This window comes from Lycorma delicatula, chromosome 1 (assembly GCF_047948215.1).
Source record: "Lycorma delicatula isolate Av1 chromosome 1, ASM4794821v1, whole genome shotgun sequence".
Classification (NCBI taxonomy): domain Eukaryota; kingdom Metazoa; phylum Arthropoda; class Insecta; order Hemiptera; family Fulgoridae; genus Lycorma; species Lycorma delicatula.
Window position 1 is genome coordinate 146412415 of NC_134455.1, and position 12640 is coordinate 146425054.

The window sequence follows — 12640 nt, forward strand, 5'->3', positions numbered from 1 at the left end:
TTCATTAATAAGTAAGCCAGCAAATCTGCATTTTTATATTTACTATTATTACTAAAAGGATATATTAATCCTTATTTAATACCTAATTACATTTACAAATGCACTAAAAATGTTTCATATTTTTTGAATAAAAATTACAAGATCTCCATCAAACTCATGAAATTTATTGAATGGCTTCTGAAAACTTGCAGCATAGTAAATAGAACACGTAGGAACACGTTAGAACATAACATAACATTTGATTTTTCATATTAAGTTTTATTTAAGAAATTTTGTTAGTTCCTTTTTTATTAATAGGGGGTCTCTTTGTTTCTGAAAATCTATTTTTGTTTTATTGTGTTAATGAATCTGTTTTATATATGTAAATAATATTTCGGTCTGACTCTGCACTTTTTACTTACTATAAAAATTCATCTTTCAAATAATAGTAATCTAATAGGTTAACACTTACAGTTATGTAACTGAAACAAATAATTGTTTTATGTAAATGTATTTAAAAAAGTATTTTCTTAGCTTCTTGATAATAAACAGTGTTTGAATTAATTTTTCATTTATTACAACAGGTACTTACTGGAGGCAAATGCTGATGTCCATGCTCAAACTCAAACTGGAGACACTGCATTGACGTATGCTTGTGAAAACGGCCATACTGATGTTGCTGATCTTCTTTTACAATACGGAGCTAACTTGGTAAAGTGTAGAATTTAGTTTAAACCTTTAAGCCTCTAGGTAATGGTATATCGTATCCTATAGTTTCACTAATTGTACACTGTAGTTTATTGGAACACTCATTTGTAATGAAAGATACTGTTACTTTTTAACTGTAGAGTGCTCTGATACACACTTACAATAAAGATAAAACTGTATATATTAAAGAATGCACGCTACAGTATGTATTTACACATACTTATATTAGATTTTAAGTCACTTTTTAATATTTATGTGTATGATTTTTTTAAATTTTTCTTATAAAAGTAGCCACTTCATTTAAAAGGGTTTATTTTACGCAGTTTTGGTTTCATTGTAAAGTAAATATGTGTAGAAAAATTTCATGCACTAGAATTAATGGACTGCAAATCTGTTTTGATTATATTGTAAGCAGAAGAATTGAATAATATAATAAATTAATTTTTTTTTTGTATTGTACAACAATTTCAGTCGCGTAGCAATTCGTTGGTTGTGTAAACTGTGTACATTAAGTAATGCCAGTTAACGAATTATTAACACTGATAGAAAAAAAAAATTTTTTTAATGTTTCTCTAAGCGTGATACCATTTCTTGAATTTTTTTTTTGCGAACATTACAGATCAGTAAATACAATTTTTCTAAACATGAATTTTTATTATTGTTTTAGTTTCTGTTTATTTTTATAATTATTCTGATTTTTTATCACCCTTAGTTTTAAATAAATTATGCTTAAAAAAAATTAAGGGAAAATATAAAATCTGTAAAATTTATAATTTTGCGGACCATACCTGTGTTAAAATGATTTTGCTGATGCTTCTCTTTTATAAGTAGCCTCAGGCACATCCCGAATTAATGTCCAGCAGTAATCAACTAGCATGTTAGTGTTCCATTTTCCTTTATAGCAGCTTTCCATTACCGAAATGTCTTGGTGGCCCTTTTTTAAAGAGATCACAGAAAATCAGCAATAGCAGATATAGAGCTACAATTTGGTAAAATGGCATTTAAGACCACAGCGAATGTCCACACAAAATTGATGAAGTTTGGAGATGGTCGACTGGGCAGCCCTGGTCCACTTGACATGAAATGACCGTACTATTGAAAATACAATGTATTAAGGATTAAGGTCGTGTTTATGAAGTATGATAAAAGTTATCTCGATATCACAGTAATCTATAAAAAAAGGAAGTAATTAAAAATTTGTTATAAAATCTAAATTAACATACAGTAAAAATTACTGCATTAATAAAATAGTAAACATCAAATAAAGCCTAACTGTGATGTAAAGCAGGCATTCCCTGCTTTTTTATTGGGTATATTTTTGTTTAACTAACTAATCAAAAGTCTTCTATTGTAAATTATAAATACTCACTTAAGATAATTGTTTGTACAGCATAGGTAAGAATTAATTATATACATTATTTTACTGAGATTAGTCTTATTAAGATTTGTATTATTCCTCAGTACTGTTTAATGATACTTTAAATTCTGTTAATATAAACCACCTACTACAGAATATTGAGGTAAAATACATCTTACCGTAAGTTTACCATGAAATTACTAGTGGGATCCTGCATCCTCAGTCATGATAGATAAGTGGTACAGTAATAAAATTAAAAAAAAAATATATACATATTTATATTATATGAAATATAAACCACCAAAATACAATAATTAGACAAGTTAAACTTACCATATTAATTTCAAAGAATCGATTTTCATAGCATCCTGCATTTTCAGTTGGTATTGAGTTCTATTAAAAATTTGCAATTTTATTTTAAATTTCAGTACTGGACAGAAAAATTTGCATATATTTTCATGATACATCAACATTTTTAAAACTGAGAACAATATAAAATAAAATAAAAAATTTTTAAAAGAATTGTATGCAACAAAATTATAGAATTTAATACCAACTAAAGCTGTGGGATGCTGCAAAAATCTATTTTTAAAATTAACATGGTAAGTTTAATTTATCTAATTACCATGTTTGGTTTATCACCAAAAATTCATTTGGGTAGCAGAGTTGCGTGTTCATGTAACAAGGGTTCAGGATTATAAACTGTGATAATTTAGGCATTTATAAATTTTAATTTTTTACAAATAATTGATTTTTTGCAATTGTAGAATTGAATACCAGTTGATGATGCAGGATCCTGCGAAAATTGATTATTGGTATTGAATTTGGTAAAGTTTACTTACCTGTTTAGTGTGTTTTGGTTGTTAAGTTACAGTTAATATTGAATTATATATATATTTTTTTCAAAAGTAACATTTTTAGGTGTGTTAAAACTTATAACTTTCTTTTTTTTTGTAGGAACATGAATCAGAAGGGGGAAGAACACCACTAATGAAAGCTTGTCGAGCAGGTCACCTCTGCACTGTCCAGTTCCTAATTTCAAAAAATGCAGATGTAAACCGGCAAACGACAAACAATGATCACACTCCATTATCTTTAGCCAGTGCTGGAGGGCATTTATCTGTTGTTGAACTTCTACTTGCCCACAATGCTGACCCTTTCCATAAATTAAAGGTTAGTAAATTTTAAGTTATATGTTTTTTTTTTTTATTTTTACTCTATTTTTTTGTAATGAATGTGTATATTGTTATATATAGTTTTATTTTTATTTCATATGTTTTAAACCTAATGATGTATAAAAAATTAAACTTTCTTTCAGTATTATTGGTTTTAATAATATCCTGTTTGTAACAATTTTTTTATTGCCTTTCCTTCACAAAGCCCATAAGAACAATGTTAAAATTCCACTCCTGTTAGGGTAGTTCTCACATATAATATTATTAGAGGTTAGTAAGAAATCACAACACTAAAAGTTAGTTTAATATCTAGAAATTAGCAGCAGCAGTGATTCCTAGAATAATTATATGTGGTGTATTCAAAGTACATGATTCAAACATAGTAATCTCAGTGGTTTTGCTGTTTGTGTTTTATATTTATTGTCATTCAGTATTAATTAATCAGTTAGTCGAATGTTGGTAGAAATGCTTGACTTACAGTGTAATGATCTATGATCATAAGATTATAATCTTTAAACTTTTAAAAGTAACATATAATTATGATTATAATGAGTGGAGGCATTAAAACATGAGAATATATTTGTCAGATATAATACTGAATAGCTCTTCTTGAATTGAAACAGTTGAAAATGTAAAACTAACAACAATAATAATGTACAAAGCATAGAATTAAGTCCAAGAATTAGTCTTGGATATTAGAGTATTAAGAGCAACTTAAATTCAGATGAATAGGATGACAATACTGAGAACAATGTGGAATTTATCAGTTCAGTGCAATGCTGTTCGAAGCATAAAAGTGGTTCAGTTGGTAAATTCATCACATTCATAGACCGTTGTCAGAATAGTTTATCACTTAGTTTATTTTGAATTTGTTGCTTAGTTAAAAAACAAGTAATGACTGTCATTTGCAGAACACTGGTTTTACAAGAAATCATATTACACTAATATTGCACTTGAAATTATTTTTAAATTATTAATTTTTTATAATTTTTTTTTTTTTTAATGACTTCGAAGAAACTAAAGTAAAGTTCTTGATTTTGAAGAACAAGTTAGCAACAAAATTTTACTGTATATGTATAAAACTTTTTTTTTTGTGTTTAGCAATTAAAATATTCTGTGACACATGCATTTCAAATGACTGTTACTAAATTAAGTGATAGTTGTTACTAAATTAAGTGACAGTTAAGTGATAGTTGGTACTAAACCATACACGTAGCTGGCTTTATCTGAATGTTGTTTGTTGTTTCATGAATACCTGATAGTTCTTATGAAATGTTTTATAAGACCCAAATCCTTCCAAAGAAAATATCATATAAATGCTTTTATGTATGATATGATGAATTGTTTGTGAAATCCTAAGAAATTTTTATTCATTGCTTCCTACATATGTGATAAGTTTTTGTCTGGCTATTGAATTTTGTCTTGCAGAAGTTATTGAGTTATATGAAGATGTATTTGGAGAGTAAGTTTTGCTGGTCTTAGAAACAGCTACGTTGCATTATCAAGAAATATCAGTGAGTTAAATTTGTATGTGAATAAGGAAGAAATGCCAAGTATTGTCAACAGTAACAAAGTGATTATCATTTCATGCATGTGCACTGACTTTTCTTGGTCAGCATATTATTACCATATTTATTACAGACTAATAAATTGTCTTAAAAATTCTATTCTATGTTTTAAGTCAATAAGGAACCCTTCTTTGTGAGAGAAATGTTATCTTTTTTTGACAAGAAACTTGAAACTGAGAAATTAATTACCTTATAGAATGATGGAATAGTGAGGGAAAAGGTTGCACAGTTGTGAAGTGTGAAAATTTGTTTGATGCCATGTGTGATGGTTGCACTGTTCATGTGTCTGTTCGTGTGTGAAGTGGACTCAAAATTTTACGAGAATAGCAAGTTCACAGTTTTGTTCTTTTGCTTGCCTTTTCCTACAATGTGTTTTAATTGAAAAATGTGTTTGACCTTTAAATAATTTGGGCATTATAATTTTGAACCATTTCTAAATGTTTTGCTCATGCTAATTGCAGTAAATACTCTCTAAAGAGTACAAAACAAAAGGCTGGCAGTAGTATCACTACAGATTCCTTCCGCTTTGATGGAGTACAGGATGGGAAATGTGATAGTTTTTAAAGCTGTAGTGTCTTTGGTGACAAAACTTTGGTGTAAAAATTGAAAAGTTTTATCAAAACTTTTATAAGACTGGAATCAAAAGAACAGTCAATAGAATAATGAAACACTACATTGCAAAATAGGCACACAATCAAAATGAATGTTTTAAACTGCAAGGTCAACTGCACAATGTGTGAGAGGCAAATAATTATGCCTGATAAATTATTGTGTTGGGACTAATGATAACTGCTCTTGCTGCCTTCTTGAATTTGTAACTACCTCGTGAGACTTAATGAGGTTGATTCAGAGTTGTGAAATAGTATACTTTGTCATTGTATTTGTTTGATGGCAAATACTTGACTGTGGACTGCTACTTGATTCCATTAACTTATTTCATCCGTTTGGCTGAGAATGTTCTCCATTTAGCTAATATGTAGGCTCAAGTGATTTTGATGGGTTTTGTACTAGGAGGGTTGTTCCATCCAACATATTGATTGCAGTGATGACATCAAGAGAGCATGTAAAATTAATTATTCCTTTCATTGGTGACTTAATTTTATGATTAAAGTAAAAAAAAAAAAAATGCTATCCTATTAGAGAACTCTTTATGTATTGGGGAAGCTACATAGAACGAGGTGCATGGCTTATTGAGATAAAATAATTTTACCTTTTTATACCTAATGATGCTTATGGTCTAAATATGTCTACAGCATATAGTACAAGATGTGATTGGGGTGTTTTAAGACAGGTGCCGTCATTGCTCAATAGGAGGGGGTAGGTTTACCTTCAGGTGTGGAAGGGGAAGCTGTTTTGTCCTTGAAACACCCTGAAATCCTGTCTACCCCCAAGGTAGTAGATGGTAAACAAGGAATACTATGAAAGTGTCCTTCAGTGTTTTTGTGAAAATGTGGAAGAAAAGACCTGCCATCTGGCAAAACAAGAAGTGGGTCCTCCATCTCATCAACACACTGTCTTAATGTGTGATTTCGATATGAGATTTTTGGCCAAACTCCTGTGCTTCTATAACCCCCCCCCCCACCATTAACCTGATTTAGCCTCTGCCAACTTCTGTCTGTTTCGTAGATTGAAATTTTCACAGAAAGGAAACCAATTTGACTCAATTGAAGACATTCAGGCAGGAGAGGGTTCTTCGCACCCTTAAGAAAGAGAATTTCCAGGAATGCTAGCAAAAGTGGAAACATTGTTGGGAGTCAATGTGTTCAGACAGAAGTTGTCTAATTTGAAGGAGATCCATCACTATAGCCTGTAAGTACTGCCATTTTGAAATTACAAGCCCAGTCATAAAACTTTCAAATCACACCTCATATCTAGTGATGATTAGTATTGTTTATTTTGCTTACTATTGTAAGTATTTTTTGACAGTTTGATAAATGGTGATTTGTATAATGTCAATTTATATTATTTTCTAGGATAATTCTACAATGCTCATAGAAGCAGCTAAGGGTGGACATACAAATGTTGTTCAGCTGCTTCTTGATTATCCTCACTCCATAATGATGTCATCACCCCACGGTGGTGGAGTACAAGTTCCTCAGGCACCCCCCTCTGGATTACATGAAGTTCCTGAGGCAGTCAGAGTTTTACCACAGGAGGAGCTTCAGTTTAATGCCAAGGCTGCTTCTTTAGCAGGTTAGTAAAAGTTGCCTTTTTCTTGTTATTATTTGTTCTTTCCAAAAATAATAATTATGTAACCTACTTTAACAAGCAGTGTTGTTTCTGTATGAACTGGCTGATTGGTTGGTTTCATTTTTGATGGTAAGCATCTGTTGTGATTATGATAAGCAATTACAAATGGTGTTTGTTTATATTACTTACATGATGTTCAGTTGAACAACTTCTCATCAATATTGCAGATTATCACCATCAGTTCGTCAAATGATAATTATTTCAATAATTAAACATTGTTTTTTTCTTATAAGGAGTTGAATCATTGAACATTGAATCAGTTTTAACTTCAGTAATCAATGTTTTTCTGAAATCTAGATTGTCATCTACCAAAGATCTCTTTGACTCATCTATGACTTTTAATTGTCGAGGTATGTTTGCTCTTGCTTTAAATTTATAAAAAAAATCATGGTCTGAAATTTAAATGATTTGTCACTAATCTAGTCTGTTAGTCATTGCCTTTCATGTTCAGGGAGTTTAACCAAGAAGGCCTTACCCTGCCTGGAAGTTTCCTGTTATGCAAAATGGGACTGCAGGTCTGACCTGTGGAGAAACAAGACAGAGGTGACCTTTAGCTAATCAATGTGACACAAGACAGACCTGAATGCAGTTGAGCTTGCCCTGTATTTGAAGTGCAACCCACCTGTCTGTCCCTGTCTTTTGTAATAAAAGGCCACCACTATCCAATTTTAATCAGCTGGTATAGTGATTGTTGATATCATCCACTATTAACACTAATTTTATCCTACTAATGCTAAAAGTTGCACATGGTAGCTAACTAATTCAATATGTTAGGAGATCAAGCACCTGAGAAACACTTCTCTCAAAACATCCATTGATCTTCTGGGTGTGTGGCCCAATCCTGCTGAAACTACACATTCACATTTTCTAGTTGAATGAATGAGTTAAGTTTCTAAAAACATTACTTACACTTATGTATAATGAATAACATTTCTACTGTAATCGTTTGATGTTCATCTGAAACATAAAGTTCTTTAAGGGTCATAAATACCGTAATTTGTGTAGCTCACCAAGCTGTAATGTTTGGGTTACTTGGAGTCCTCGCATAAAGAGAGGTCAGTAATGGATATTCTGGTTGTTAAGCAACCTATTAGAGTGAAAGTGCTTTCACTAGTTTGATGAAACTTCATCACTTTGAGCATTATCAGAGATACTCTTGCATCAAAAATCTTTCTTTTTTTTTAATGAAGCATCTGACTACTTTTAAGCTGTGGTTTTTAAAATTAATTTAGATTAAAATTCATGAAGATACTCAATTTATTTAAAAGCAAAAAAATTGCAAGTATGTTTGAAAAATTCCCTAGGCTCTCCTAATTAACTAATTTGAATTTTTCAAAATTGATTAGAAAGTTTGAGTGTTCTTTTATGTGTGATTAAATTTTCAATTATTACTTTATTTCAGGCTCTACACAATTTGGAAATATAGCATTTGAATTTTTAAAATCTGAATTCCAAAATTATTGTTCAAAAACTGTCTAACCAATTTTGTTGAAATTTGGCATGTTGCTTTATCATACCAAAAACTTCTTTGAGGCAAAATCTGAAGGTCCTTTGTATAGGTACTAAAAAAAAAAATTCCCCAAAATTTTGTTTTTTCTTTTTTTTTGACAGTTATATTGCTGTTTTTGCATCATCTGTAATGTATTTTTCGATTTGCAACCAATGATACTGTGTGTAAAATTTAATAACAGAACTTTTTTTTCTGTTGATCTTTTCTCTAAAATGAACAGTTATAAAGTTATCCATGTAAATGGAGAAAAAGAGGATTTTTTGGGATTTTTTTTTTACATTTTGTTTATTAAAAATTTAAACACACCATTTTCAGCTGGTGCATAATGAAATAATCATCTCTGATGATATTATGTAGGAATTAATATAGAATTAAATTAGCAATCAATATAGCAATTAGCAATCATATAGAAAAAGTCCAACCCAAAACAGATACCACCTGGATTATAATGACTGTGAACATGTACTAAATATTGGGAGGGGGGGGGTGTAATAAAATTATGCTCGCTGTTCATAGGAAATTAAAATTTATTAAATGGTCTCTGTTTTGATAAATATGCGAAGAAATGATTTATGTCAGACAAAATAAATCATGCGATAGGGAATATATGAAATTTTTATTTTTGGGCTATTTATGCTAGATTTTCCTTTTTTTTGTGAAGTAGTTAGCCTGCTGTCTTCTGATTACATTTTTTTTACCCCACAAACATTTCATTTTTATATAAAAATACATTTGCAGGGAATAAAAATACAGGAGATAAGAAGGGTCAAAGAAGATCAACTCCCCTGTCATGTAATCATTAGTGACTTTTGCTTCGATTGAATTAGTATATGTGCTTCATTATGATTTAACTGGTTAATTATTTATTTATTTTTTATGTACAATATTTGAAAAGTTCACTCTATTTAAAATGTTTATTATTTGTTATTGCAGTATTAAAAACTGATGAGATAGGAAGTTTTTAACAGGTATATGTCTTTTAAAATATGTTAGACAGACATGTGTCATAGACACATATGTGTAGACTGAAGTTCCATCATCATGTTGACAACCTGGAGTAAGGAAGTTTAATGTATTTATTTCTCTTCTTGATTTGATTGTTTATTGGTATTCAGTAACATTTAATTTTATTTTCCAATTGATGTATTTTCCTTTTATTTTGAATTTGTTGGTAAATGATTTCAGTTAGTTTGATTACTAATAAGATTTGTATTTACTGTAGCAGGTCGACTAGCAGAACAGCTTGGTCCAAGTCCAGGTGGCATTGTAAAACATGGCAGTAATCCGGTGCAGAAATCTCTCTTACGTAAGAACAGGGTATCTGCTGCTCTTAATGATAATCTCACCTCTCCTGAAGTCCAACAGGTACAATAAATAAAATTATTATTTTTCTTGTATTTTGTAACACTGTATTATTGGTTTAGCTGAAATGCAATGGTTAAAAAATTATTTAAAAGAAATTCCTTGCATATTTTGTGTATCTTTAATTATTTATTTGGAAAGCCAAAAAGGGTTTTTGTTTTTAAATTAGTCTGGTTTTTTGAGAGATACTTTTTATTCCTGTAATTATTAGCCTTTCAAAATCAAACTAGGTATAAATGATTTAGTTATTTTTTTCAATTGGTGGTACTAGATGGAATATCTTGAAAAGTAGCATATTTGAAAGTGTCAACCAAGTAAAACGTGAATGACGTATAGCCATATTGAATTCTGTTTGTGTAATATGTGAAGTTAAATACATTGGCTGCAGTTCACTGTATGGTATACTTTTTTTTTTGTGGTTAATGGTTATAATAGTCAATGCTAAAAATTTTACTTTTGCTTTGTTGTCTGATCATTAAAAAAATCCTGATGCCGTTGAAAACAATTTTTGTCATTTACTGCTTCTGAAAATTAATCAATACAGACACCAATTTTAATCCTACTTATCGTGATGGTGCTAGTAAAAACAACATTTTACGTAGCATCTTACTGTTGAGAAATAATTATTTAATAATCATTAAGTAGTATTGATTTTGTATAGACGTCAGTTCCCTGGGAAAGTCTTAATAACAGCACTGACTTATATTTTTATTAAATGCTTTATACTTGCTCTTTTAACTGTTATATTAATCTTATAAAAATATCTATTTCTCTTAAGTTCATTATTAAATGATTATTATTTTTTCATTTTGTTATTAGTTTTATAACTTCATTATTTTCTTTTAGGTTCATTCTTATGTTTAAACGCTTTGGAAATTTCTTCTGCTTAAGAATGTTTTGGAAAAAGCTTTATTCTAAAACAGAATAAGTTTATATATGAAAAGAGTGTTGATAATTTTTATATTTTCACTTCCTTGTACAAAATAAGGAAGTATTGTGATCGCGAAAAATTTCGGTTCCAGATTTCAACAGAAATATCCATTTTGACCATCACTGAATCCATTTTGACTAGTTTTGGTGTGATGTCTACATACGTACGTACATACATGTATATATATATATATATACACATGTATCTCGTGCAACTCAAAAACAATTAGTCATAGGATATCAAAATTTTTATTTAGGACTGTTGTAACATCCTAGTTGTGAAGCTCCCATTTTGATTGCAATCAACTGAATCAAAAGTGTCCAAAAAAGCCCAAAATCCAAAAAGTTAGCATTTTGGACTTTTTCTTAACTGCAGTAATAAGCACTCATTGAGAGCTTTTCAATGATATATCATAATTCATACTTATTTTCATTGGTTCCAGAGTTACAGCCAAATAAAATTTTAATTAATGAAATATTTTTATCTTAGGGTAAGGGGCACATCTGTTGGAAACAGACTTCATATCCTTTTTTTTTTCTTTTTTTTTAAATTTAAATATATTGATCTATTGAAAACTGATTAACCTTTTGCTGTAAAAAAAAACTTTATGATGAATAATAATAATTCAATAAATAAAAAGAAAAAATATCAGAAGTTTTTAAAGAAATCAAATTTTATATACCTTTCATTTTAAAAAAAATGTGTAAATGTAATTTAATAGGCGTATGAGGAAGTCATCTATTGTCCATATCAGATATTTTTCCTAAATAAATGTTGCCTTTAAATCTAGAAAATACAGTCTGAAAAGAAATTTATAATTAAGTGAATAAATAATAATTATGAACTTACTGTACTGAATATACCACTAATTATTACTGATTACATTGTTAATATGTCAGCATAATGCTAGCATAACGGAGGTTGTACCCCAGTAAAATTCAAATGGAGGACGACAGTAATATTACACCAAATATTTACTTGCTATAAAATTTATTGTAAACAAAGAATGACTTAAATAATTATTTAAAATTTTTTTATGAAAGAGAGACTTCTTTGCAAGTAAGATTCCAATAACACAAAATATGTTTTTGGGCAGTAGTATCCAAATAACCCTGGATATTCCCCTATAAAAAACAGAATTTAACTAAATATCCTACTGCAGTAATCAAAAACTTGTATTTTAAACAAGGAATTTTATTTCTGTCTGGTTGGTATTTGTAGGTTAGGTCCATGTATTGTTGGTAGAAAATGGAAAGCGATTAAAATAACCAAATTAAATTTAAATAGTTAGACAATGTAATTTAGAATTACTTTATTATTTTTTTGTTTTTTGTAATAAATTTTTATGAATTTACTTAAAATTAAAACCATTTACTGCTGTCTCTTCAGCATTTTGAACAGTTAGGTTTTGATTTGACCAGTGATTAAGAAATTATTTGGTAAAAATTTTATTTATTTATAAGATAAATAAGTAATTTAACACATATGTAATGTTTAATCTGTCATTGGAGTTCCAAAGTTAATTGGAGCAATGCTCTTTATACAATGAGTTTGCTAATTTGTTTACAGAAGTGTCTATTCTTTAGCATAAATACAAAATTCTGTAATGTAAATTTTTAATACAAAACTGTTTTAATAACATCAGAAAATTATGGAAAGTTCATTTCTTGAAATGAAATGTAAGCCTTCTTAATGTACTCATTAGTAAATGTCTTTATTAAATGAGTTACTACTAATTGTGTTGAAATAAGTTTGTAAGGCAGCGCTCCATAAAATGAATCAAGAACACAGGAAATCAAG

The 12640-nt window shown here is 29.3% G+C and overlaps 1 protein-coding gene across 5 annotated transcripts in view; it reads left to right on the plus strand.

Moving 5' to 3' along the window:
* The window catches only part of mask (multiple ankyrin repeats single KH domain), a 233708-nt gene that overhangs the window by 62000 nt on the left and 159068 nt on the right, over window positions 1-12640 (plus strand). For 4 of the 5 annotated variants that reach the window (XM_075363965.1, XM_075363982.1, XM_075363999.1 and 1 more), the window contains exons 11-14: window positions 564-690; window positions 3002-3217; window positions 6761-6980; window positions 9770-9912. In XM_075363965.1, coding sequence (XP_075220080.1) covers window positions 564-690; window positions 3002-3217; window positions 6761-6980; window positions 9770-9912 — 706 coding nt within the window. The remainder of the gene's footprint in view (window positions 1-563; window positions 691-3001; window positions 3218-6760; window positions 6981-9769; window positions 9913-12640) is intronic. The other variant, XM_075363973.1, reaches the window with a different exon arrangement.